The sequence below is a fragment of the Eschrichtius robustus genome, chromosome 3, assembly GCF_028021215.1.
Source record: "Eschrichtius robustus isolate mEscRob2 chromosome 3, mEscRob2.pri, whole genome shotgun sequence".
Classification (NCBI taxonomy): domain Eukaryota; kingdom Metazoa; phylum Chordata; class Mammalia; order Artiodactyla; family Eschrichtiidae; genus Eschrichtius; species Eschrichtius robustus.
Window position 1 is genome coordinate 113602454 of NC_090826.1, and position 27463 is coordinate 113629916.

Sequence of the window (27463 nt, forward strand, 5' to 3'; positions counted from 1 at the left end):
ACACTGACAGTTACTGACCTACTCAATAAATGTTAAATCATGAGGACACAAAAATATATTCCCTTAATGTCCAAACTAAGTCCTCTCTACCAACACTGATGCCCATTTAGAGTAGTGGAGATAAAAGCAACGACCTTCACATAAAAAATTATTCCTCATTCTCTCACATTTAGTTTACATACTTGAAACAACTTTAGTTAACCCTTGATCAGGTGGGCAAACGCACTACCACTTTCAACATGTTTTTCCCATCTGCCCACCAAAGAGGTAGGCTCTTTTTTTAAAATTTTGCCTTGTCCCTTCGCCTCTCCCCAGAGATGCTGGGTTATCAGTGGGGTCTCTCCAGCACCTGCCCTGGAAGCAGCAGTTCACTCTGCGACCTAAGTTCTCCAATGGCATGGCCAAATACCAAGTGTCATCCATCTGCTGGCTCCAGGACAGTGGGCAGTGCTTTAGGGTCAGGAATCAGAGCCAGGTGGTGCCTAGTGCCAGGACCCCAGCTCACTGTCACATGGGGGAGACTCTTCCACAGTTGGACGGCAGCACCTCCACCTCCCACCCACCCCTTGACCTAGGCAAGCACTGAGGTAATCTCTGGACAAAGGGGCATTCTGTGGCATGCTCCCGAGCACTTGACACAGGTGTTCTATATATGGTGGGCACTCAAATTTTTTTGAATCAATATTTTCCAGAATATAAAATCTCAAGGTACTAAGTTTTTTTCTTAAAATGACCCTTGTGTAACGATTCCAGACATTTCTACCCATACATAGGTAAGTAAAGGAAAGGCCCAATAAGTTGTTTAAAAGTTTTGTATTGTGTCATACAAACTGTCATCATATACAAGTGCATAAGTGAAAAACTTTTCTCTCCCCTCTCCTCCCCAAACATTACAGTAGACCAATTCTTGCTAATATATCACAAAGTTAAAACATATATCTCTTTTGGAATTCTAAACAGTTAATTCTAGACACCAGCTTCCAAATTTTGTAACTTACCAATCTGGTATGGACATGAACAGTTCCAGTGCTTTTCAACTTGTCCCTGAATTTTTCTCTCCTCAAAATTCCAGGCAGTAATTGATTTTAATGCCCTCAAATTAGATAAAGCTGACTATTTAGAGCTTATAAATTATTTACACTATACAATCACTAAGAATAGAGCTATGACTTACACATATTATACCCCTCAAACTATTTAGCACCATGAATAGAATTCTCAATACTAACTGATAGGCTAAGTAATCCAATGATCAAATATATGACAGTGATAGTCTTAAAAACACCCACTTGTTATTTTTCTTATATACAGTACAAACTCCCTCCTGTCTTATAGATATAATTACATAGCTGTCAACTTCTTGCTTGATGCTAATAACAATTCCCTAGGTTATTAGTGATGAGAAGCTAAGGCATTAAACCTAACAGGCTCTAAGCTAGTTTAAATGTGGTGAAATACTGTTAAAATAGAATTGCACTGTACTTCTTTTCTAACTTCACACTTCTCCAAAGTGCTATGGTTCCTGTAAGACTTTTGTCCTGCATAGATTCAAATTCTGCATCTTTCAGTTTTGGATGGCTTGAGTACCATAAACCATGATTTATTTGGTAGCAAAAACATTTCAGGAGTTTCAAAAGGGATCACTACTCAGCTAAAAAAGTTACAACCATCACTTTCCTTTAAACCTAGAACACATACCATTGATTGGAAGGAAAAATACAACAACCCTGTCCTGACTGTAATAAAAACGGAAAACAGTGAATTGAGCTGTGCACTTTTTAAGAGATGCTACACAAAGTCATGTTCTTAGAGTTTAAAGTGGTCACAAACACTGCTTCAGTGACATTTACTGTTCAACATATGCTACATTACTCTTAGCACTTTTGTGCTTAATCTCCATACATAACAAGTTCAGGTATCAAAATAATCCTGATTCTAAAAGAAAGAACTCACCACCAATATTTAAAGCTGATTCTTCCCAAGAAGATAGGATAGTTTCTCAACTATGCAGTTATCAAAGTGGTACTGTCTTAGGCTAAGCTTTGTCAAGGCTCAGGCAAAACCCTGAGGTGAACTTAGCAAGGTCCTTGTAAAGAAATCTTCAATGAGAAACTCAACATATGGGAATTTTAAAGCTTCAAGACTGGCTCATTACACAGAAATGCCACAGGCTTTCTTAGAACACTGAGTCTAGTGATTGTCTATGTCAAGGAGGCACAAATACAATTTTACTAACTCCTGATGTCTCTTCTGTATGGAAAATGCAGTCAGTCTGACGAAGGGCCTAAAAAACATTCTGCCAGGCCTAGCTCTTCTAGAGAGCACAGGGAAGCTAAGGGAAAGCACTAGGAAGCAATTAATGTAAATGTATTGGTGTGTGCATCTCTGGGGAAAAAATAAACCTGTACAAGGCAATGGCTGTCCCAACCAAGGATTTAGATTAAACAACAGTTTAGTAACCCAGTAATGGTTCCCAAAATGTTTACCTTTGAAGGTAAAGGGCAAAACCCTGAAAGGAAGAGTAAAATAACCCTGTAGGAGAAAGCTTCATTACATTTTATATGTTTCTGTTTGCTCTCATCCATCCCAGTGCATCTGGGTCAAATGTGTACTTCTTAGAAAAGACAGGCTCCTCTGAGGAGCACTGTTCTGATCCTAACTTTTTCTAGCCAAGCTCCTGCAAAAACATACAGCCTGATTTCTCCAATCTCATCACTCCATAATCTGCAACAGGAGTCAGTTCCACAGCTATTTGCTGAACTTTAGCACCGATCTCTTTAGAACTGATTTCCCGATGATTTTTGTTCTGTCTCCAGGAAGCACAGCATGAACAGAAAAGACTGAAGTCCTTCCCTGGGACAGTCCCAGGAAATTGCAGTTGAAAGAGAATGCAGAATAGTGCATGGCAAAAAATTCCTTTTGTGAGCTTAGTCAAACACGTATGGTATGCGTATTCCCCCGGGTATAAAACATTTACATTAATTAATATCAGCAACAGAACCCGAAACATTGGTAAATCAAATTCTAATGTGACAATTTAAAAGTAGACAGTGCTCCACTGGGTTAATAAAACCAGAATTAGCTAAGAAACAATATTTTAAATACCACGTCATTGAAAACTCCTAGTGGGCATGTCCCCTTCATCAGTTATTTTTAAAATAACGGTCATAACAGGAGAAATTACAAGCACCATGCTCACTAATGCAGGTTACTGGACTGCTCTGATTAAGCACTGCAGTTCACAGATAAACATTTCACATCTCCCCTTCAAGTTACTGAATCTTTCTTCTTCCGGAAGGGTGATTTTAGCCTCTTCCATACACTGTTTTTGGGTTTAGATTTTTTCTCCATGGCCAGTACTGCCTCCTTTTCTTTCCTACGTATCTCCCGTACAAGGGCATGGAATACATCGTCAATGTAGTAGCGGTATGCAGCAGATGTCTCAAAAAAGGGGCAGCTGAATTCTCGGGCCAAAGCCAATCCTTCTTCCTTGGTGACCTTTAAAAATGTAAACATGAGAAAATTTATAGTGGTTAACAGCGGAAAAGATTCACAACTTCCCCAAAAAGTGAAGGGGTTACCTTAACAGGAAGAGAGCGCCTCAACTCTGGAAAGGTCCAAGCAGAGCAGAGTGATATTTGTAATGTTGGGAGGCTGGATTACATGACTTCTAATTCCTTCTGCTTTCAAATTATGTGATTCTATTTCTAGTCTATTTTAAAGATAACTTTTGGAACAGGGAATAGTTATAGATATCAAATATACAATCTTAATTTTCTTCATACTTTTCATTTCAAGAATGTAAATCACAAGGCAAAGAGAGGTATATTTAAACTACAATACTGAAAACCATAAGGAACCTGAAATCAATATATCCTATTATGGATATTCCATAATTTCTCCTACTTTTGGACATTTAGACTTATTCTCATTTTTTGCTACCATAAATAGCCTGGCAATGAACATTTCATATATAAATCCCTGAATAGATTATTTCAAACAGGAATTAACTGAGAAGCATTATGAATTTACCTACTGTCAAACTACTTCTAAAAAGTCTGTACCATTCATTGCTTTCACTGGTAGTGATAAATGTGCCCCTTTCACCACTCCTTCAACTCTATACCAAACAGCAAAATTTTAAATATTGTTGCTAACTTGAAGGGTATCATTTATTCTAAAATCCTCTACAATTTCTCTTATTCTCCCTTTCCACGGCTCATAATCCTCACCATCAGGAAGTATACCTTGAAGCCTAAGTTTCTCTTTTTGCAACATAAAGAGATTTACTTCTGAGGTTTTAGAAAATGAAAATCCCATGATCCTTCACTTAATGTGTATTCTATTTGTCATCTGATTATTATCCTGTGGATTTTGTCCTGTAAACTGATTCCTAAAATCCAGATTTTACCCAAAATAGGAGCACATTAGTAGATACAGGGACGTTTTCCAGGCTAGGGAGAAGCTAATTTAAAATTTTCTTTTTAAGGCAAAGAAATTTATAAACAGAGAAACACAAATGACTAATCCCACAAGACTACACATAGCATTTTCTAGTCTATCCTCACCTGTCTTAGCTGCTTTAGGTCAGACTTATTTCCCACAAGAACCACAGGGGTATCATCAGTACGTCGAACTCGATAAATAAGCTGTTTAAACTCCCGAACTTCATGGAAACTTCGACGATCGGTGATAGAATAACAGATGATAAACCCTTCTCCTGCCCTCATATACTGATCCCGCATGGCTGTAAACTCTGCCTAGAGGGAAACAAGGATTATTAGTGTATTGATGCAACCTGGAACTATATACACTTTAGCTATTTATTTCAGATTAAAGAGAGATGTTGGTTACCTGCTATCCTGAGTCAGAGTGCATGAAAAATTAAAAGAGATGAACTAATGATCTTCTCTGCATAAGTCTTCCCCTCCCCTTTACTAGCACAAAAAGGCCTTTACTCATAGCATTTTGGGATTTAATACCTGTCCAGCCGTATCCAAAATGTCCAGATTGGCAGGCTCATCATCAATACGAATCCGGATTTTATAAGCATCTTCTACAGAAGGGAAGAAAGGTGGTACTATAAACCCATAAATGCAGGAATATGTAACCTTATTTTGCAATTCATCTTATGGAGAAGTAGATTACACATTTAAGTGCCCAAATGTTCTCAGGAAGCTCCTAATTCCATTGAGATATGTAAATTGGGTCTTCAACTGATTTCTTTTTTCCCACATAAACCATGACATAAGTTTATTCATAGCTAAAGCTTATTAGACTTCACCTACAATTCTAAAAGAGTTGAGAGATTGTCTTTTTGAAAAATGTTAGGCCAGAAAAGTAACTTTACCATTTACTAAATAGTTATTAGACGCCAGGCATTATACTAAGTGATTTTATATATGTTAGTTCATTCAACAGTGACAATAATTCAGTGAGGTAGGTATTATTACCTCCATTTTACAGGTAAAGAAAATTAAACTCTAAAACATTAAATGTATTCCCCATGTTACAAAGTTCATTAATGATATAGCCAGAATTGAATCCAAGGGCTGCTTGACTCAAAAGCTTTATGTACTTAACCATATGCTATAGTTTTCCTCATTTTTAATATTATAGAGAAAGCAAAAACCAGAGTTTACTATTTTCTAAAGAATCCATATTGTCATAATTTCTCCTTTATGAGAGCACATTTCTTTATGTATTCTTATGGTAACCTTGGAAAATACAGCAAAGTAAAAAAGAAGAGAAAAACCTCACTCAGTATTTCCATCATTCAAACAATTGCTGCTTACATCCTTATGTACTGCCTTCAAACATTTTTTCCTGAACCTCTGCTTCTGACTCTTCCTCAAAAATGAAGAGCCTACTAAATCAATGATTCTCAAACTACAAGTCACGCATGATCCGTTAGTATTTGCGAATTGTGGATGAATTTAATGGGTTGGGACCAGCATTAAAATAAACAAGCAGAAATCTAAAATGAAAGAGGAAATACAAGAGTGCACCACACTTAGTGAGGTAAATATAGTTTCATGATATTTTAATTACATATACATATGTGCAAACATATACTTATATGTGTACTGGTTACAATATAAAGCTTTTCTTCTTAGAGTTAGCAGCCAAAGTCTGAAACAAAATTGCACTAAACTGTAAACTCAATGACAGCAGACCCCATATCTTTTTGCTCATTACTGTACCCCCAGGGCCTAACACAGTGCTTGGCACATAACAGGAACTCAAGAGATGAAAGTATTTGTTGTTGAAATCAGATAATATTGTCAGAAGAGCAGCTGACTGGGGGAAAAAAAAAAATCAACTGATTAAAAAAAGTAACTTTTCAGGGGACAAGGATATGGGTTTTACTTAATTATTTTTTTAAATTTTATTAAAAAAAATTTTTTTTATTTTGGCCACGCCATGTGGCTTGTGGGATCTTAGTTCCCTGACCAGGGACTGAACCCAGGCCCCTGGCAGTGAGAGCACTGAGTCCTAACCACTGGACCACCAGGGAATTCCCGGGTTTTACTTTGAAGAAAGGAAAAGATATTTCTTTTTTTTTTTTGGCCACGCTGCATGGCATGCGGGATCTTAGTTCCCTGACCAGAGATTGAACCCGTGTGCCCCCTGCAGTGGAAGCACAGCGTCTTAACCACTGGACCAGCAGGGAAGTCCCAGGAAAAGATATTTCTGTAGTTCTAAGTAAATTATCCTAGGCCCTAAATTAATTTTTTCCCTAGAATTCCCACCATAGTGTGAATTCCTGAACAACGTTCTAAACTTAATATAGTACCTGAAAAAATAAGAACTGTTTCTATTTTCCCCAAGCCACAGAAGCATCTATTATATAAAATGACCACATCCAAAGATGGGTTAGCACAGAACACTCATTGGCTCTGTGGAAAAAAGAGCAGCAGAGGACTGACCCAATGGAAATCCTTCCTAGAGACCCAGGATCATGACAAAGTGTCACATCCTGAAAATACAAGTAATATGGCAGGTATTCTGTGCCCTCCTCTATCCCCATCACCATTTTTCTTTTATCCTGGGATATAACTCCTAAAAATCAAACCTGCCTCCTTATGGTTCAGGAATGATCGTAACATTCTTAGTGTTTACATAGAACAGCAGTTTTAAAAAAAAAAGGCAAAACAAAATTACTTTTTACTCTCTAACACTGTTTTACTAACAATAGAGCATTAAGGATTAGAAAAGACATGAAGAAAGACCTTGCTATGTAATGAACTTGAGGTATAAGGAAGTAAATGAAAGGCTTCTAGTGGAACAAGTCCAGGCTCTGCATGTCTGGGTTGTTAAGAGTTCAGCAGGCTGGCTCTACTTGTTTTTCTGCTTCCTTCTGTGGAAGTTCAAACCAGCTGACTCATAGTTACAGAGTCAGTCTCAAGTCAGACCCTTAGAAAAAATAATAGCAAAAGGCTTCGTTAAGTGGCCTTTAAATTTTTCCCTTAACCTGGCAATACAATATACCAACCATAAAAATATAACAAAGAAAGTGTCCCACTAATGCTCAATAAAAGACAGACTAAGATGGCTGATATACATATACAGTTAAGCTAGGAAAAAAAAAATCCATTTGCTTACCAACTGCTATGATATTATTAAATAAATCTGAATTAGACACCAAAAAAGGCTCAAAATATAAATGGTTTAAAATTGTTTGAAAAAATTGACATCAAGACACTTTTATGAGGTTTATTTGGAAAACCGAAGTGATAATCTGACTTACCAATGGTGGGATCATGATCTTCTGGAAACCGGTGGCTGATGAACTGCATGGTCATGGCTTTAAAACAAGAAAGGAAAGTTAAAATCCACGCAAAGGTCACCCACAGAAAGAACCGTAAGTATCAATATTGCATAATAGCCAGTCTCCCAGTTGGTTTGGGTGGAGGGCATTTGTTATAAGAATTTTTCATTCTAACTTCTTTTAAAATGGAAGAAAAACATCACCTACCGCTTTTCCCTACACCGCCAGCACCCAGCATCACTAGTTTGTATTCCCGTGACAGCCCTGCAGGGCTGCTACAGCTACCAACTGGGCGAGTTCCAGAATCCATTGTCCTCTTGGAGAATCCTGGGCTGCCCCGAGGAAAAGGCACCTGGCAAGAAAAGAAGAAAACATTTCAACCAGGATGGAGACACCGTGACGACAGTCCTAGAGCCAGTGCCCTACCTTCCCATACTCTGACCTATTACTCCTGCTCCCTTTCTGGCGGCCCTAAGAAACCCTACATCCTCACCTTCCCTCAGGAACAGCTCACTCCTACGAAACATCACAGGTTTTCCGAATTATTACACTTTCCAGAAAGAATAAAGAGACAAAGAAATTTTGAATTTCTTTCCAAACTGGGGCACTGGCACAGCATGAAGGAGCCCAGTGAGAAAGATGAGGTTTGGGGACCAAAGGAACACCGCCCCTTAGGCCGCAGGGATCCTCTCACACCAGCGGTACCCGGAGGTTCCGCCCCCTCCCCATTCCCCTCGACAGCTCCCCTCCCCCAGCTGCATCTCCGGCCGCCATCAGGCCCCCCACCTTTCCGTTTCACGAGCCAACCCACTCCTGCTGCTCGTACCCGTCGGGACTTGAAGGCGTCGGCCGGGTTTGATCACTCACCTCGCCCTCCTCACTCGCTCACTCGAGGCGAAGATCGGCACTGACCTGTGACCCCTCCCGTAGCCGGGAAAGATGGCGCCACCAGCGCCCGCGTCTCGGCGGGAGGGGCGGAGCTGCCCCGTGACGCCCGCAACTGGCCCCGCCCCCCCGGGGAGGGCCATCTCCCCTGCAGGTCCTCAAAGCCCGTTCCGCGACTCACCGCTAAGGGCCTTGGGAGAGTACCATACTCAGGACATGCCCACAAACAAAGGCGTTAAAACAATTAACACAAAAGTCAAATAAGTATGTGATAAGCGACACACAAGGGGCCTCTAGAATAACAACTTACCCAGTACTGTTGAAGAGTAAAAAAAAAAAATTTGACCAAATGAATGTGGAAACAGGAAACAGGAACCCACCAAATCCTCCCAAAAAACAGGACCAAGATCAAGTTTAAGGCTTAACAGCAGAAAAAGCAAATATCCCCAAAGGGACAAGGACAATGACTTGGGCTCTTAAAAACAGAATCAGGTCTCAAAGATAACGAACGTTCTAGTTAGACTAATCAGATTTCTGCACATATTTTAAACAAATGTAAACGAAAGATATTTAAAAATTAGGGTTTTTTGGTTTTAACAAATGTATTGATACTACCCCCCGGCAGGAAATAATTCAAGAGTTTTCAGGGGTCCTTAAATTAAATACAGCAATAAATGAAGGCACTATCAACTATATTCACCTCTAGGTAGCACACATAAATACTAGAAGGAACTTCACACAGGGAAATTTTTCTGTTGCAACTTCTGCTCACCCTTCTTCCTTTTTAAGCATGTTTTTCCAAGAATAATTTGTATTTCCTTTAAAAATATTTCCTTCACTCAGTCCCTTTACAAACCATGTCCAATAAAGGGGGGTTAGAATATCAGAGTGGAAAACATCCATTACAAAAATCCTTTGCATTTTCATTTCGACTTTCAAGGGTTTACTTTGGAAAGTCATAAAACTCTTGGAACTACGTGCAAACTTTTGGGTCCACGGATGTATTTTTCTGATGGGGTTATATCATTATGCTATGAGTAAAAAAGTTTATGAATTTTAGCATATGGATGGGTTGTAGAAGAAAGAACAGAGAAACCACAAGCAGAATATTTATACATTTATTTATAATGAAATTATGGTCTAAATATTTACAACATATAGGAAACCAGAGGATACGTTTATACAAAGCCAGCCTGCAAAGTATTCAAATGTGCAAAAATGACAGTTCGGTATCTCAAACTACTCCTGGTTCAGCAGACTAGCTCCTTCACTTTCACACATCAATATTTGATACAAAAAAGTTCTTTTGGCAAAACCTGTAATGCCAAGAAAAAGGACAAGTTGCAATTTCAGTCACTAAGTCCACCATTCTATTGCAAGCAGTCAAATCTCTCTATTTTAGCGGCAACCAGTTCTGAGAGAGACAGACCACTGGGTTTCATTTCTGTGATGAGCTCTGACCAGCTTTTGATCAAGTAGTTTTCTCTGACCCAGCTGAAGACAAGGAGCTTAGACGGGCAATAAAAACAGCAACGGCTATCTGAGACAAGAGTGCCTGAAGGTGCCAGCTTTGGATCATCCCAATGGAAAAAAAAACCTTCACTATCCCAGGATCCAGCTATATCCAACAGTTTTAAATTAGTAAAACCACATTTTCCAAAACAAAGAATCCAAAAATGAAACAGGGATGAGGAGGTTCTTAGATTTAAGTACTGAAAGGATGGATGGTCTTAAAATCATTTCCCCACTAATAAATAGTAAGGCTTTGTATGTAACCAGTTATTATCAAAATTGACCAAACAGTAGTAAAATACAAATAAAACTTGCTTTACGTCAGAATAGGGGCTATTCATTTGGAAAAGGCTGGACCAGGTAAAGGGTATACTGGAATGACCCTGTTGAACAAGCACAATTCACCAACTGTTAAAAAGCTTCTGAGACAAATTTGTGATTCTAAGTAAATTTTAACAGATGCTATGCCACGGCAGAAATAAGGATGTTTTAAAAAGAATGGAACCCCTTTAAGAAAGAGGACACTCATCTCTGACTTCTGCAAAGGTCCAAGATGGTTCCCAGTACAGGTCCCAGAGTCTTGTTAAATCAAATGCATGCATTATTGCTAAAGAGTCACCGAGGCTCAAAACTCTGCTCCACTGTTGCCTATGGAGCCATCCAGAATGGCATCTGTTGTTTAGCTCGTGGTTGTGATGAAGGGTACTGATATCCCAAACTCCAGCCCTGTGGAAAACTACTTGCATTTTTATGACCTCCATGTTCCTCCTCTTCGTCAGATGAATCTGCAGCATAAGCCACCAAGCCAAATCCCTTCTCTGTAGTTTTCATCTTCTTGACTGGATAATCTAGAAGAGAGAAAAACAACCCCAACCCCATTCCCCCCCAAGAAAAAAAAAAAAAAAAAAAAAGATAATACCATAAATTCGTTAATTAAAAAAAAGATGTTAATTGTAAGTGGTTAATTGGACACCATTTTGCGGTCACAGGGTCAATGGTCACCCAAAAACGTTGAAGATCACACGAAAAACAGCACCAGCATCAGCAAATGTGAATCCACCAGAACCATGTAAGAAAACAGAGAAAGAAAAAAGAAACACACACACACACACACAAAAAAAAAAAAAAAAAGAAAAAAGAAAAAAAAAAGGAAAGTTAGCAAGTGAGTCTCTGGAGGCTGATATTTCACCTTTTAAAGAGTTAAAAGAAAAGAAGTTAAGAAAAGAAAAAAAATGTATTTTCTTCTGTTCATTTTTATTATGACTACAGGCAAAGAACAAAAATAATCCCATTTATGGACCTCTCCAGGATTTAGAGTTCTGGGATACTAAGAAGCAACATTTTTAAAAACAGCCACTGGCTGACCATTCCCAACCAATAAATAGAGCTATAAGGGGAGATGTGGCTCAGCTCCCAACACAAAGAAAAATCTTTAAGTCTGATCAGATTATCTCCAGGTATTCAAAACAACAAAGGCAACAAAATTTTGAAATGACCTACCAATCATTACTTTTTCCTAGGGTTTTAATGTCACTGATGCTACGTATAAAATATAAGTCGACTGACTCTTTTCTAGACACACGTCGGTTGAAAATAAAAGGCTGTGTAACTATATGCTGTCCTTATAAATAAAAAAAAAAGTATTCTCATTAGCCAATAGATTACAGAGGGTGGATTAAACATCTGAATGAGTCACACCTGAATGAACATCAGTTTAGAAAACCAATAGTTTAAGACCAGTCTTAGCCATTCCCTTGTTCCCCCAGCTACACCTTACTCACCATGACTCCCTGTTAAAGTCCCAGACCCATTCCTTTCATCAGACTCTGTTTTTATTCCAGTCACTGGAAAGGCTGGTGGAGGCATCAACTGCCTGTTAAAAGAAAAAGTTAAATGATTTTTCAGACAAATTCAAACAATTTCAACATCTCCAGTAGATAAGAGGTAGAATAACAATATAGTCTGCAGATAATCTTTCAAGTTCAGTTTAACTATTAACTTCAACCCTTTCCACCTGACTCCCCTACTCTTCAAGCTGTTATCAAGTTGTAAGATTAGGAAACTCCCTGGCAGTCCAGTGGTTAGGACTCCACACTTCCACTGCCAGGGGCCGGGGTTCCATCCCTGGTCAGGGAACTAAGATCCCGCAAGCCGAGCAGTGCGGCCAAAAAAAAAAAAGGTAAGATTATAAGGATATAATAGAATGAATGAAATATATGAATGAAATAGATACAACAGGGAACTATATTTAATATTATGTAATGACCTATAAGGGAAAAGAATCTGAAAAAAAATAGGTATGTATGTATACACAACTGAATCACTTTGCTGTACACCTGAAGTTAACACAACATAGTAAATCAACTACACTTCAAAAAAAAAAACAAAAAACAAAATAAAGAAGAAAAAAAAAAGAGGTCTTTCCAATGCAAATTATCTTTGTCATGACATGAAAGTAACTGTCTTAACTGTTTGATTTGTATGGATATGCCTTTATATACTTTCAATTACATGTAAAACATGGTCTATCCATTAATGGAATTTGCCAGTCACATTACATATTTCTAGGCAGTTTATAAAATGATGCACCAAGAATTAAAGTATGATATTCTCACTTAAGAAATGAAAAAAAAAAGATATAACAGAATGAATGAATATGACAGAATGAACTGTTGTGATAAGTCAGCTCCATCTTATGAAGGCTAACATAATATAGGAAAGGAGAATTCAAGCATTGGATGGCAGGCTGGACTCCCATTCAAGCACCTGCATCAGTGATATTCTATGATTCTAAGTAGCAAAAATGGTATAACACTTCTTTTACTGTCTATCCTTAGGAAAATGGCTAAGACTCAGACAATAAAAGTAAAGGAAGATAGGTGAATAATCAAGTACTGAATTATTCCAGGCTGAGTATAACTGCTTCTAAGACTGTGTAAGGGATATCATATTTTCCATTACTGCATCAATTACAACAAACAGGAGCTTGTTTGATCCAAATGATTTCATTTCAGTTTCAGAACATGGAAGCTCGTAGCAACAATCATTATTCACATTAATAGTACAAAAAAATGACATCTGAATGTATTCATATATAATTATGTTACAACCAACTTACCTGTCCCTCTCTCGCTCTTTGCCTGAGGAACTTGCCGGCTTCGATCCTGCACCTTCAATCTCATTCTGACCGGAGAAGCCTGTACCTAAATTAGTCATATGAATGGGTCCATGCTATGAGCAGAAAAATACAGTGGCATTAGCAAATCTACAACTGCTGTATTGACTTTAGCTCCTTAATGTAACTGTCAAGTGCCTCATCTTTCTGATAAATTGCAGTAAGCTGCATCACATAGCTCTTTGGGATTTGGAGTGTAACTATAGTTTGAGTAGAGACTGTTATTTTTCTCTGTAGGACTTGGTTAGGGATGTTGTGATTCACTATGCTATGTCTGTACGTTTTCAACTATCCATGACTTAACTGGCTTGTACAAATCTAGTTATAAACGACAAAAATGCTCCAAAGTTTGTTTCAAAGAATGCTTCAAGGATTCTGGCAAAAAGGTGCTTCTCCTGATAAAACAAAATTGCACCGAAATTATATATTTTAGTAATCTTAAAAAGACTCATTAGTGAATTACTGAGTATATAATTACATACATGCACAGAATCACTGCATTTCTGGCTATCTTTTTTTTAGGGGTGTAGGAATTGGAGAAAGACATCATCCTCTTTTTTAGGAGGGAAAAAGAGAACACTAAGTTGAAAGCCAAGGTTTTAAATACAAACCATATATTGGTAGAATAACAGTTCTTCCCTACACATTTCACTACAAGCTATCAGAGGCTTTCAAGAGTCTGCTGTATAAAGAGGAAGTGCAGAATTCTACAGAACTTCCAGATGCTAGTCATAGGAGACTTCTCTCTAGGCGGAGAGCTTTGTACTCTCTTATCACACTGACCCCAAAAGACAAAACCCACCCAAAGGGAATCACTCTTGCTTTAAATTAATCCCCAAGGATAAATACCTAATCTAAATGGATTCCAGAAAGCAGAAATCCTAGTACTGGGAGAACAGTTGATACAGATGTGAATTTATCTTTCTTTAAAGGGAGAATACAGTAAGATAAGATGAGGAAAGTAAGACAGGATATTTTATTTAACCTGGTATCCAAGAAGTCCAGATTCTCGTTCATCTGGTAGCTCCTCTGTGAATCGCCTCTTCTGTGCCTGAGGTTGACTTGGGAGTGGGGGCTGGGGCTGGGGCGGGGGCGGGGGGCCGGCAGGCAAGGCAGTTTTGACAGGAGCAGCAGGAATAAAAGGCCCACTCATCGGACTCTGGGACCAAAACAAACCAAGGAGGAAAAAAGTGTGAGAATGTCCAACTAACAAATAACTAAAGGATGATTAAAATATACTTTAATGATCAGTATGTTTCATATGAATCCTTCATCTTCTGGTCCTAAGTTTCCTTTATGTATAATGCGGTAACAGTATCACCTAGTCTTCCTACCTTCATGGTAGGAAAACATGAAATTGACAAACTCGATAGTGCTTTGAACTCTCAGGAAAAACTTGATGCACATTTTGGCCATTAGGAGCAAACACGATCATTAACAAACAATAGATACTCCAGCCACTTACTTAGTTCAGAAGTTCTCAAGAACATTCTCTTATTTAAAGCCCTTTAATCAATGTGATTAGCTCTTTGTGGATCATAAATGCTAATGCTTGTGGCAAAGGCAACTTCATCTGTCACTTCCAAGGGTAAGTTGTTATGTCAAGAGCAAGTCTAATGTTTTAAGAGGTTGTTCCCAAAAGGAAAAGACAGATATATTGGAGAAAACAAGCACTTCTGAAAGGAAAACTCTCATTAATAACAGCCAATATTTATTGACTGCTTACTTAATCCTTGCGACTCTTTGAGATATGATCATTATGTCCATTTTGCATATAAGGAAAACCAAAGCCTGGATAGACTAAGTTCTATCCCAAGATCACATAGCTCAAAAGTGGGGAAGCATCACGGACCCTGCCGGTCTATCTCTAAACCCCAACTCTTACCCACTTTGCCATACTGCTTCCTAATTATAAAAGGATGTGGCTCAAAGCTGCAGAACTATAGCTCTGCCTAAATATAAAAGTCATAAAATAATTATGACTAGGGGACCACAAACAGAAGTGAGTTCATAAGCCCATTTTTGGTTTCACACTATACAACCCCCTTCAGTGCTCACAGCCCACTGGTAAGGAGGCTGGGCAATGGTTCGAGGCTGCAATTTACTCTGGCATGGGTACACTATGAGAGGCCCACAGAGGACCCGCCATAAATCCATTACCATGCTTCCATTAGTCTCTCCCCTGCCTCTAAGAAGGACTGTACATAATCTAGATGAGCTGGCTACTGACTCTTTTCCTAAAATTGTAGCTTCTTACCTAGCTTAAGAAATATATACCAGCATTTATAATCCTTGAGTTTGGAAAGTACATTATCTCTTGGCCTAGGAACACTGTATATGGTATATTTCTTCTAAGATTAGTAAATCAGTTCCAATCATTTAGATGAGTGCAGTACGCCAGCCTTTCTCCATGAGAACTTTCCTAACACTGCAAGGCCAGGGACAGGCAAACTATGGTTCTGGCCTACCTATTTTTGTAAATCAAGTTTTATTGGAACCCAGCCATGCTCATTCATTTGGTATTGTCTGCGGCAGCTTTTGCACTACAGCAACAACAGTGCAGTAGTTATGACAGAGACTGTATGGCCCACAAAGCCTAAAATATTTACCATCCAGGCCTTCAGAGAAAGCCTGGCATCTCTTGCTCTAAAGTTGTATTTGGTGGCAAGAGTTATGAAACTGACTGCAAACTTTAGGATGAATACACACACATGTACACACTACTCCAAAGTATTCAGGTAGTTTGGTGGTAGGAACACAGGAAGAAGACAATAGGTAAAAAAAATACATCACATTCCATATTACTTCTAAATAATACCACCAGCTTTCCACCCCTTCCCTGCCCCAATTTTTCCTAATTCAATGGTCTCATGTATCATATCCTGGCATCCTACCTGTCCAGTGCTAGCTGGAGGCTGCACTTGTGTTATCGGGTATTGTGTTGGCACAGGTGGAACTCCAGTAGGTAACGCTGGCAAGACTCCAGGTGCCAAAGAAACAGCTGGTGGCACTATGCTTGGTACTCCGTAGGGAGGTTGAACTGGCTGCTGAGGAGGGGGAACAACAGGGTAACCAGACTGATAGCCATTGGATGGATAATATGGTGGCTGAGGAGGGACACTACTTATAGCAGAGGGTTGTGTATAGCCTGAGGGGGAAGAAAAAAAGTGTTTAATCAGCTGCAGCAGAATGAGACATTTTCGCTGAATATTAAACTTAATCTCTAGGGAAGAAAACTACTGAGGCACAAATGGCTTTCCAAATTACCCTAAGTTAAAGGGAACATTATTAGTGCCCTGGCACAGTTAATCTAGCCTCAAGTATCATATTTTATACATCAATATCACTAGCAAAATATTTTTTAGTTAAACACTTCAAGACATACACACCTGGTAAAGGTACAGCAGTATTAATCTGATTCACAAATCTAGAGTATTCAGCATGAACCTGAAAGTGAAGGGAAAACAAATCAATATGGAACAGTCCCAATTCACTGAGTATGTATAAGGATATATAATTCTAAGATCAAAGCAATTAGGAATTAAAACATTTCCACTGATGTTTCAATCAAATTTAGACTTGTTTAATCTAAATTTTAATAAGGCACACCTATAAATTATTAAGCCAGGTTTTGGGAACCAGGGGCATGGACATCAGGAGCATCCTAACTCCCCCCCTCCCACAAACTGACCCAATTCTGGGGTACAAAATCATTCAGAGAGCCACAGAAATTAAGCAGTTAGGAAATTTCTAACTTGTCTGTATAACTGTAGAGAAGTCATTCATTCTTTTATTTACTGGGTAATTTGCCCTCAAGGAGCTCATGCTTTAATGAAGGTTTAGTACTTCCCCTGTCCAGTTCTTTATTATAAGCATCTAAGTCCAACTTCAAGTGGCAACAAAGAAAAAGAAGGGGAATGGTCAAGGAAGTTATATGGTACAAGGGTTGGTAACTCAGGTTAACTCACAAAAGCAAAGAAAACAATAGCTTCTTCCCAAAAAGCTTAATACCAAATACCTTAACCAAATAACACAAGGTTGAACATATTCAGCAACCAAACCTGACTTCCTGTAGGTGCTATAAAAACAGCCCTATGGTTTAACTTCTGGTTATTTGATTATAGAATAAAAAGAATGGATAATTAAACCAATTATCCCAAAGGCATTGCTAACTGGTTTTAAATTATTATAGCTCCACCCTTACTTTAGCTAAAGCTACTATTAAATTTGGAATGTGCATCATAAACAACTTGACCGGGATTAATAGTAGTATTTAAATAACTGACAACAATGAGATTTTATGACACTATATACTAGAAATTTCATACTGAAATAGCTCCTGAAGAAGAAATGCAAGCCAACTGCAACCCTGGCTAGGGGAGTTTGACTTCCTTATAGAGAATATTAGTTGCCAGAATAATGTAGTGGTTTGAATAGTGTTGTTCCCATCCACCACCAAATTCTTGTCTGCCCAGAACCTTGGAATATGACCTCATTTGGAAACAAGGTTTTGCAGATGGAGATCATTAAGATGCAGTCACACTGGATTAGGGTGGGCCCTAAAACCAATGACGGTTATCCTTACAAGAAGAGATAGACACAGAGATACAGGGAAGAAGGCCAGGTGAAGATGGAGGCAGAGTTATGCTGACACAAGGCAAAGAATGCCAAGGACTGTAGGTAATCGTAAGAAGCTAGCAGAGAAGAATGGGATGGATTCTCCCTCAGAGCCTTCAGAAGGAACCAACCCTGCCCACACCTTGATTTTGGACTTCTGGCTTCTGAACTATGAGAGAATAAATGTCTGTTGTTTTAAGTCACCCAGTTTGTGGTAATTTGATATGGCAGGCCTAGGAAACTAATACAGGCAGAAAAATAGCTAAGACACACAGTCCAAAATGGCAGTAGATCTCCTAAATGAGTTTCAGACAGATAAATATAACTCACTGTTTGCAAGAGATTCTCACAGAGCTTCTTGGCAGCAGCCAGGCCTTCTGGTTTGGGATGACTGCAAAGACATAAGAACCAAAAAATTTGAAGGGGAGAAAAAGAAAAGATACAGAATTCTGCTTCCACTTTGTATGCTGTTTTATAAATGTAATATATTCAATAGAGCACAAATCTAAGTTTCTGAAAATCACGAAATAGGAACACAAAAATAAAGTCATTTAATCTCTTCAAGATATAGGGCTTCCCTGGTGGCGCAGTGGTTGAGAATCTGCCGGCTAATGCAGGGGACACGGGTTCGAGCCCTGGTCTGGGAAGATCCCACATGCCGCAGAGCAGCTGGGTCCGTGAGCCACAATTACTGAGCCTGCACGTCTGGAGCCTGTGCTCCACAACAAGAGAGGCCGCGATAGTGAGAGGCCCGTGCACCGCGATGAAGAGTGGCCCCCACTTGCCGCAACTAGAGAAAGCCCTCGCACAGAAACGAAGACCCAGCACAGCCATAAATAAATTAATTTAAAAAAAAAAAAAAAAGATATAACTAATATCGTTACCCAAATGTTATTGGTCTCCTTCTCTGAGTAATGGTACTTCTTGATATAAAGAAAAGATATTTGAAGGTCATTAAAATTACTATAAGATGTATTAATACTCTCACAGGTTTAAATGAAAGTTATTTTAGGCTTATCACAGCTCATTTTATGATCACAGACCCTTATAAAACCCAAGGATTTGAATACTAAAAAAACCAATTCCACCTCTTAATTCAGTTTTTATTAACTAATTACAAAGTGATTACTGCTATATTTACTTAAGTTCCTTATGTTACTACTTATTAAGCCCATTTTCTCTTGCTCCTTTTCAATCATTCCTGCCTGTACTGATCAGCTGACAAGTATCCAAATATCTTCAGACCCATCCATCCATACCTGATGTAAATGTACATAGGTTCAAAAGCTTCTCGGCCAGATGCTGGCTCAATGCAGCCTGAACCTTTCCCTCGCAGGAAGACTTTGGCACCCGTTTCAATCTGAATGTGCTGCAAATAGGAGCAGCCTGGACCTTCCACTTTCTCCTTGACGTTAAAAGTGGGCACAGCATGTTCTAGACCCACGAATAATTTATCTTGAACATAATGCATCTGTAGAAGAACAGAATACCTCAAATTAAACAGAGAATACATAATTAAAACCTAATCTTGAAAATGATTATGCAAAATACTTTAATCCTCCAGATACTTTCAATCACTTCCAGAATAAACACCCCCCTATAATTTTCTACCATGAGCCTAAAAAATAAACCCATTCAAGTAGCTTAATTTAAATGCAAACTACATATTCCATGTATATACGTACTACATTAACACCTTACTGTGTTCAGTGAAATCTATTTAAGAGGTGAAAACCCAAGATTCAATACTGAGTAAGCATACCTATTTACCCCAACTGATGTAAGTTAACAAGAAACAGCAAAGACTGTCTACTGTAAAACTGGAGTGAAATGTTGGGTAGTACAGTCAGCCCTGTGATGTTCTCCAATAAGGGCTGCTCTCTCCAACCCTTTTTTCTAGGAGGATTGTATCAGCAGAGTCTTGCTTCATCAGACTCAGCCTTCTTAGTCCTCCAGTTGCCATCAAGTTTACAAATTTAAATCAAACCACTAACTTCAAAATGTACAACGTGTGTACTCTTTGATCTACCAATCCCTTTTCTAGAATGTGTCAGTATAAAGAGATGTGTGTTCAGATGTTCACTACCCCTCAGAAACCTAAATGGTCCATTAATAGGATATCAATGCCGGTAACTTTCAGATTGGAATTTCAGGTTTTTCTTCATACTTTCTGTAGTATTTGGCATATATCATTTTTACAGAAATGATAACACTGTTAATGATCCCTCCACAAAACATACCCCTGACTGGAAGGGAGGCTTCTGGCTAACAGCTGGAGACAGCTGTGCAATGGGCGCTGGCTGGTGATAGACAGTGACTGTCGCACCATTAAAAGTTGGACTTGTCCCTGTTGCAGCTTTGACCACCCCATTGGTAATAATTTCTTTGATTCGGTTCACAGCTCCTAGGGAAAAACACAGATAGTAAGATACTATACTAAAGAAATGAACGAACTGACTAGTATCCAATGGTAAACACAGGCCAATGCTCAATTACTCATGTTTTAATCCGTTTTATAGATTCCCCAAGCGCATTCACAACTAGTTCATAAAGAAGAGTTAGAACAGCCATCAGGAACAAATAGTTTGCCAACTTACTACGTATAATACTTTGCCCTTCACAAAAAACAGTAGGTGAGCCAAAAACATTACTTACTGTCCACTAATTCCCGTGTCTGGCCCTGAACATGAAGATATAATGGACGATCCCTGTAAAGAGAAATATAAAATGATGATCCCAAACTGGTCACAAACAAAGGAGCCAAATGGGTCACCAAATCTAATTTGTTTCACAAAGTTTCCAAATAAGTAAAAGAGACTATATACATGAAAATGGCTGTTGCTAGTTAATTTCTGAGAACATGGTTTTACAGCTGGGGAATGAATAAACTTTGTTGGTTGCTTAAAGTTAATGGGCCCACACAGGGATCAAATATGCTCTTATGGGCTCATGAACATTAGTCTCCAGTCAACTGGATAACCCAATGTTTGAGAAGAGAATTTTTTTTTGCTGGCTGTCTAATAAGTTACAGACAAATGTGCTCTTGGCTATCCAAACTAATGAGACAAGAGTGATGGCAGCATATAGATACATTTCTTTAAAAGCTCGCACCCAGGACTTCCCTGGTGGCACAGTGGTTAAGAATCTGCCTGCCAATGCAGGGGACACAGGTTCGAGCCCTGGTCCAGGAAGATCCCCCATGCCACGGAGCAACCAAGCCCGTGCGCCACAACTACTGAGCCTGCGCTCTAGAGCCCGTGAGCCACAACTACTGAGCCCACGTGCCACAACTACGGAAGCCCATGCACCTAGAGCCCGTGCTCCGCAACAAGAGAAGCCACCGCAATGAGAAGCCCGCGCACCACAACGAAGAGTAGCCCCCGCTCACTGCAACTAGAGAAAGCCCATGCTCAGCAACAAAGACCCAACACAGCCAATCAAACAATCAATCAATCAATTTATAAAATAAATAAATAAAATTAAAATAAAGGCCCACACCCAACTGAGAAGACTCTTTAGATTCTAAACATAAAGTGGCTTAGATTCAGATTGTGATTATAATAATGAAGAAAGTGATCACTAACCATACAGTTAATAAAAAGCAGTAGGTAAAATACAACCGTGTTTAAAGATTTTAAAAGTTCAAAACAGCAACCCTCCATATACACAGTTAAAATATAGTCTTGGTTTGGGGTGGGGAGCAAATTTTGCCTCCTAATTATATTTAGTTTAACAATGTGAAAAATGTTGCACTGCCTAAATACCTGCCCTCAAAAACTGAATAATGGAAGTAACGAAACTAAACTGAGATGAAACCTTTACGTGGATAACCTACAACCTATAATCATCATAGAGGCAATAAGGAATTTGATAAAAGGATTTTTCTAAAAGGGAGATTATGACAAAGTAGGAACCCATTTGCTGGGGGAAATATTTCCATAGGAAAAAAGTTTAGAAACGTATACATTAAACGTTAACAATTATTATCTTCTTTTACACTTCAGTGTAACTTATTTCCTCCAATAAAAGCATTAACTGTGAAATAAAAAACCAAACAGCAAGAGGAAAGAAAATAGCTGCTAACACTTACATCTGTTTGAGACGTCCCAAATTTTGCTATAAAGCATGTGTGTGTGTATAGCTACTAACCAAACATATACACATATTCCCTACAAATGAAAAATATGAAGCTAATGTGAGTCCTATGTCCAACCTTTCCCCAAAGTACAGGATATGCATACACACCCTGGTCCTACTTTGGCCTTCTCCTCAGTTGTCATGAACCTCCCTCGAGTTGACACTGCAGCCCCACTAAGTCGGCTGATCTAAAAAGGAAACATTCTATTAAAAAGATGATGTGGCAACTGAGTTCAATGACAGGTAGCAGGATAGATTTTCCCCATTAATTCACTCCACCGATAGGCAGGAATGAGTCCTCTCCTATTATCTGAAACTTTGATTCCATTGTTTCGTACTCAAACTAACTCAAGGAATTCACCCATATCTGTTTCCTTACCTTCACTAAGAAGTTCTTCCACAGTTAAACCCAATCCTGACTTTGCAGACGATGACCCAAATCCACTAATAAAAATCTGACTCCTGTTTGTGTTTAAAGGCCTTGTTTTTCTGAAACTACATCCACCCACCACCTTCCCCAAAGAGGCCCGACATCTCCACACCTCATCTTGAGTCTGTCCCCGGGTCAGCAAGTTCCTACACGTGAGAGGCACATCATTGATCTCCACTTCAGCCACCACCAGGTCATCCTTGCTTTTATTACTACTTAGGCCTTTGCCAGGGGCTTGAAGCTACAAAAAGAGAAATTAGATTAAAAAGTTTATATGATGAAATAAATATCTCTTTGTTGTCCAATTTGAAACTACCCTTTCCCAAGTGCCATCACCTCCTTACTGTTCCCTTTGCCTGCCTGCAAACACACCTGGAAATACTCCTTGGTCATTCTTCATAAATGAAATAAAAAGCAAACAAAACCTCACTAAAATGACATCAAATACAGTCAATTTACTTGAAGGCCATCATCAGATTTCTCTGTAACTTTGGTCGTGTGTGTATTTTTATGACCATATAATTACAGAAACGTTATGGAACAGAAGCTGCAATCTCCAAAAGGAAAATTAAAGGGCCAAGTTATGATGCTTTGCTGCTCAGACAGCTACACGTGTAGTAAAATATAGGGCAGGGTAGAGTCCATGCACAACAGAGTCCAACAACTCATACATCTCATTTGTGTAATGGGAAGTTGCCTTTGTGCCAATGGTACAGTCACAACACAACAAATTTAACTAATTCCATCCTTACAGTGACCTCAAATTGTATCTAATTCACATCCCTTTACTCTCTATTAAGGGAGAACAAAAGAGAATGAATGAAAACCCAAGTAAGATCCTAAAACCTGATCTGTTTTCTCTCAATTTAAACTACAGACAAATCCACAACATTGTAAATCAACTATACTTCAATAAAAAAAATAAATAAAATGGAAAAAAAAATGCTGTACAGCAGAAATTAGCACAACATTGTAAATCAACTATACTTCAATTAAAAAAAAAGAAAAAGAAACTACAGGGAATCCCCTGGTGGTCCAGAGATTAGGACTCCGTGCTCTCACTGATAAGGGCCCGGGTTCAATCCGTGGTTGGGGAACTAAGATCCCACAAGCTGTGCAGCACAGCCAAAAAAATAATAATAAAATAAACTATAGGCAACTCCAGATAGCTGGATCTGAGTGTTACCTGAAAAAATTTTAACCTCAAGATGGCCTTCCCCAACCTTTAGTTACCCTGGACAGCACAAGGAAGGTAAAATACAGATTATTTATGTGCTCATTAGGTACATTTTTTAAATGTGGAGGCAAACTAAACAAACTTAACAATATCTCTTTTCATTTGTTTAGCCCCTTTCAGAATGCATTTACACATCTTATCTCACTGAATCCTTATGGCCACCTTTAAAGGTACATATCAGTGTTGTCCAACAGAACTTTCTGTTTTCTACTTGCCAGTCTGATGTGGGTGCCACTACCCACATGTCTATCGAGCACCTGAAATGTGGCTAACGTGACCAAGGAACTAAATCTTAAAATTTACAACCAGTAACTGGGGATTCTGGGTTTCAAACCTGGGAATCCTGATTCTAAATCCAATATTTATGCATCATGCTGCCTCCTGCTGAGTTCAATTACCATTTTAGAGATTATTATTTAGAGAAAAAATGAGTCTAAATGATTAACATCTGTATTAAGAATTTTAACATTCAAGTATCCATCCTGTCAGTGTGCTTTTAGTATTTCCTTCTAGACCTTAGAAAGAGACAACTGACTCACACAATCTTTTCAAACCATAAAAATACAATGAATAACAAACTTCCAAATCACTAAAAGTTTTCACCAAATCCACAGAACTTGAACATTAAAGCATCCAGACAGGTGCCTACTGATAAACGATGTTGATGTTATCTACTGATAAACTGGACGGCTGACGAATTGCATTTTCTTTCTTTTTTTCCCCCCAGCTTTACTGAGGTACAACTGACAAAAATAGTATACATTTAAAGTGCACAAGTTTATGTCTTGATATATGTATACAATGAGAAATAATCACCACAAACATACTAATTAACATATCCATCACTTCACATGAATTGCATTTTCAAACACAGAACTCATCTCTTCCCAGGTACCATGGAAGGCAATTTTAATTTAAGCCAAAAGAATTTTTTTCAAAGTATAACTACAGTGGAATGGTCTGTCTTGGAACACACTGAATTCTCCAACTCCAGAGGCTTTCAAACAAAAGCTAAACACCCAACTGTCCAAGGTGACTCTGAAGTCAGACATCTGTGCCTACCACTTACAGATCTAGGACAGTTACTTTCTATTCATGAACCTAATTTTCCTTATCTATAAAGTGGTGACGATAATCCATTCCATAAAATTGTTGTAAGAATTTTTTAAGTGCAAAGCATGCATTCTACCAATACAAACAGAACTGTACTATTTATCCTGTAGGAAGCTTCTTGCATTCTATGGCAAGGTAAATTAAAGGCTTCAAAGTTCAGATCCATTCTAGTTGTAAGATTCTAATTATAACAGGGATTTTATAAAATGACCAAATAATTTCCTCAATTTGTACGAAAAGAGCAAAATAACCCATATATAAGTTACTCATTTTAATTTATGTTTAACTGCACTTTAGTCAGTCATTAGAAATCTGAATCTACAGCTTCTAATTAGACACGACATTTTAAAGCTCACATGATTTACCTGAATTTCTCTTTTGACTTCAGGGAAAATGCATGTTATCAAAAAACATATTACATCATTGCTTTAGATGACTATATAGAACTTAAGCTGAACTACGTGAACATAGACAAAACAAGCTTTTTGGTCCATAAATGTAATCAGCCCAATCAAAATTGTCTCCTAAAAACAAATGACAAGATATCATCAAATATGTTCCAAAACTAAGTAATCTTTAAATTACTGTATCGCTGTTTTCTCCTTCCATAAACGCAAATTATTGGGAGATTACAAGATTACAAAATAACCCCCATTAAAATTGCAATTAGCAGAATCCCCTCAACTTCAAATACCTTCTCAGCAGCATTCTGAGTTGGTTTCAGCTTTCCTTTGGCCATAAGCATGGCATTGATCTTGGCAGCCACAGCAGCAGCAGCATCCAAGGCTCCAGAAGGAGCAGCCGTGGAGCCCCCAGGGCTTCCCCCACCGCTGGTAACCTCCCCACCTGGGGTCGCTGGTGGCAGAAAGAGAAGGGGGGCTGGAGCTGGTTGGTCCCATTTGCTGCGGCGCCTACGGAAGTAAAAGGAAAATACTGGGATCTACCAAAGCTTTCATTTATATTTTTCTCCCCTTACTACGCCTTAGCATCCCATTTTCCCTCTAACATGTTCCCTTTGCAACTTCGAATCTCCTATCAGAGCTGAAATTACCATCTCTCCTTAAGTAGACAACTATTGCAACATTTTCCCAAATACTTCTTTCAATCTTTTCCCAAGGTCTCCTTCCTTTCCATTCCGTCGTCCCTATCAAAAGATTCCACTATGTCCTATACGCCCTCGTTTTCGCCTTCCCCTTGTCTAGTCCATCCCGAAGTCCCTGCTTTCCTCCTCTCTCTGATCCCCGCTGGCCTTCTTCAGGGGCCCCGGGCCTGCTCACCACCCTCCTCAAGAGTCCGGCCCTCCAATATGTACACTTCCCAACTAAGCGCCCCTCCACCCATACGCTGCTTCCCATGATCCCTCCGCCTCTCCTACGCCCCATGCTCGCTGCGATGCCCTCTCCCGCGAAGCTTTACCCGCCGGCTCCAGGATGTGTCGCGCTCCCCGCGGACATGGCGACTGGCTCTGATCAACCACCCGCCAACTACCCCGCTACCAGCTTCCCGTCACTTCCGCCCCAACGCCCTTACGCAGAACCTCTTCCGGTCGTGAGGCAAAGCTGTTCCGGTGTAAACGTCTATTCCGATTGGACTCTCGTTGATTTCAAGGCGTCTGGCGTTCTGTGAGACAGGGTGTGACCTTCCTGCTTGCGCCTTGCCCTTGAAAAAGATGGCTGCTAAATCTCGTATTAAGGAGGAATTGGGGCAAGGAGAATCCATCTTTGTTGTGGGCAAGTTGGTAGCCTAGAAGACAATACGCATGAGTCAGAGAATTAAACAGGTTTTCCTGTTTAATTTTCAGTCACGTTCGTGTGGAGTCCCAGCCTTTTGCCTGGGAGAACGCTTTCCCACCAGTTTTTCGAACTTCACGTTTCAGTTACCTGTTTAGGAAAAAGGAAACGATTCGTCCCAAAGGTCATTCGAAGAATTTCTTTTTTTTTTTTTTTCAATTCTATGCGAAGACATAGTGCTCAACTTGGAGCTTATACGCAGGTATTTGAAAGAAACGGAAGTTAAACGTGCGGGTGAGGGCTGGAGAAATGATCCAGCGTAGGTTATGAAACACCGTGTTCCGGGTTTCTGCCTACTTAACGGTTGAACTGTCCGAGAGTGGGGCGGGCTCCGGAAAGCCCTTGGATGCAATCTGAGTTGATTCTGAAAGCCAGAGATTTCCAACATGTAGGGTATCTTGGAGCAGCAAGGAGTCTCTAGACTGAATAAATAAAATACAATGCTATTTTTCAAATAAGTACATTCTGATAGGATTAACAGAATACAAATTCATTTAAAAGCCAAGTTTATAGTGTTTTCCCTTCAACATTTTATAAATAAATGTCCCTTCCATACAAACGCCACCTTTATTGTATATGAAATTATATATATAATATTTATGCATTCTTTTCTATTGCATGAATCTACTTTTTCCTTTGCTGTAATGCTTTTATAACAATAATTTTACACCTACTTTAATGTCTGTTAGGGCAAGTGGATACACCTACATTTCTTTGCTTATTCTGACAGGTGTATTTTTACAAATGAATTTCAGATTAAAAAACGTTTTCCCTTTGTGTTGTCTCCCCAAAATAC

General features: G+C 39.0%; 2 protein-coding genes and 2 non-coding genes across 8 annotated transcripts; all 4 read right to left on the minus strand.

The window, feature by feature from the left end:
• Positions 1-798: 798 nt before the first annotated feature.
• On the minus strand, positions 799-9146 carry RIT1 (Ras like without CAAX 1). 3 transcript variants are annotated; one of them, XM_068540999.1, is made up of 6 exons: positions 8598-9144; positions 7979-8123; positions 7751-7807; positions 4983-5056; positions 4569-4760; positions 799-3498 (listed from the first exon to the last, which is right to left on the minus strand). In XM_068540999.1, the coding sequence occupies exons 2-6, from the start codon at positions 8079-8081 to the stop codon at positions 3268-3270; spliced, it is 657 nt and encodes a 218-aa protein (XP_068397100.1). In that variant the 5' UTR covers positions 8082-8123; positions 8598-9144; the 3' UTR covers positions 799-3267. The 3 variants fall into 3 exon arrangements, 2 of the variants coding, with proteins under 2 accessions (XP_068397100.1, XP_068397099.1); XM_068540998.1 differs by having other exon boundaries at positions 8639-9143; XR_011073608.1 differs by having other exon boundaries at positions 3420-3498; positions 3582-4760; positions 8639-9146.
• Positions 9147-9760: 614 nt separating this feature from the next.
• Positions 9761-26381, minus strand: KHDC4 (KH domain containing 4, pre-mRNA splicing factor). 3 transcript variants are annotated; one of them, XM_068540996.1, is made up of 14 exons: positions 26294-26381; positions 25572-25788; positions 22640-22768; positions 22206-22285; positions 20616-20668; positions 20201-20364; positions 19220-19431; positions 18291-18351; positions 16733-16790; positions 16238-16491; positions 14329-14502; positions 13287-13399; positions 11950-12041; positions 9761-11016 (listed from the first exon to the last, which is right to left on the minus strand). In XM_068540996.1, the coding sequence occupies exons 1-14, from the start codon at positions 26329-26331 to the stop codon at positions 10817-10819; spliced, it is 1845 nt and encodes a 614-aa protein (XP_068397097.1). In that variant the 5' UTR covers positions 26332-26381; the 3' UTR covers positions 9761-10816. The 3 variants fall into 3 exon arrangements, 2 of the variants coding, with proteins under 2 accessions (XP_068397097.1, XP_068397098.1); XR_011073607.1 differs by having other exon boundaries at positions 10931-11016; positions 13287-13371; XM_068540997.1 differs by lacking the exon at positions 9761-11016 and having other exon boundaries at positions 11949-12041; positions 13287-13371.
• LOC137763201 (small nucleolar RNA SNORA42/SNORA80 family) lies at positions 15375-15508 on the minus strand. The gene has a single exon (XR_011073760.1). It is a non-coding gene; the product is annotated as a small nucleolar RNA SNORA42/SNORA80 family (small nucleolar RNA).
• On the minus strand, positions 19789-19917 carry LOC137763206 (small Cajal body-specific RNA 4). Its single transcript, XR_011073764.1, has one exon. It is a non-coding gene; the product is annotated as a small Cajal body-specific RNA 4 (non-coding RNA).
• Positions 26382-27463: the final 1082 nt, after the last annotated feature.

What these genes read in the sequence shown, in the direction of transcription:
- RIT1 (XM_068540999.1), bottom strand. Translation starts at nt 8,081, where the DNA reads ATGGATTCTGGAACTCGCCCAGTTGGTAGCTGTAGCAGCCCTGCAGGG. An exon ending in TTTTGGATACGGCTGGACAG is followed by an intron (nt 4,761 to 4,982) that starts GTATTAAATCCC and finishes GTTTCCCTCTAG; the next exon opens with GCAGAGTTTACAGCCATGCG. An exon ending in ACCTAAAGCAGCTAAGACAG is followed by an intron (nt 3,499 to 4,568) that starts GTGAGGATAGAC and finishes ACATTTTTAAAG; the next exon opens with GTCACCAAGGAAGAAGGATT.
- KHDC4 (XM_068540996.1), bottom strand. Translation starts at nt 26,331, where the DNA reads ATGTCCGCGGGGAGCGCGACACATCCTGGAGCCGGCGG. An exon ending in CTGGACTTCTTGGATACCAG is followed by an intron (nt 13,400 to 14,328) that starts GTTAAATAAAAT and finishes TTCTGCTCATAG; the next exon opens with CATGGACCCATTCATATGAC. An exon ending in AAAGAGCGAGAGAGGGACAG is followed by an intron (nt 12,042 to 13,286) that starts GTAAGTTGGTTG and finishes TTCTTTTAACAG; the next exon opens with GCAGTTGATGCCTCCACCAG.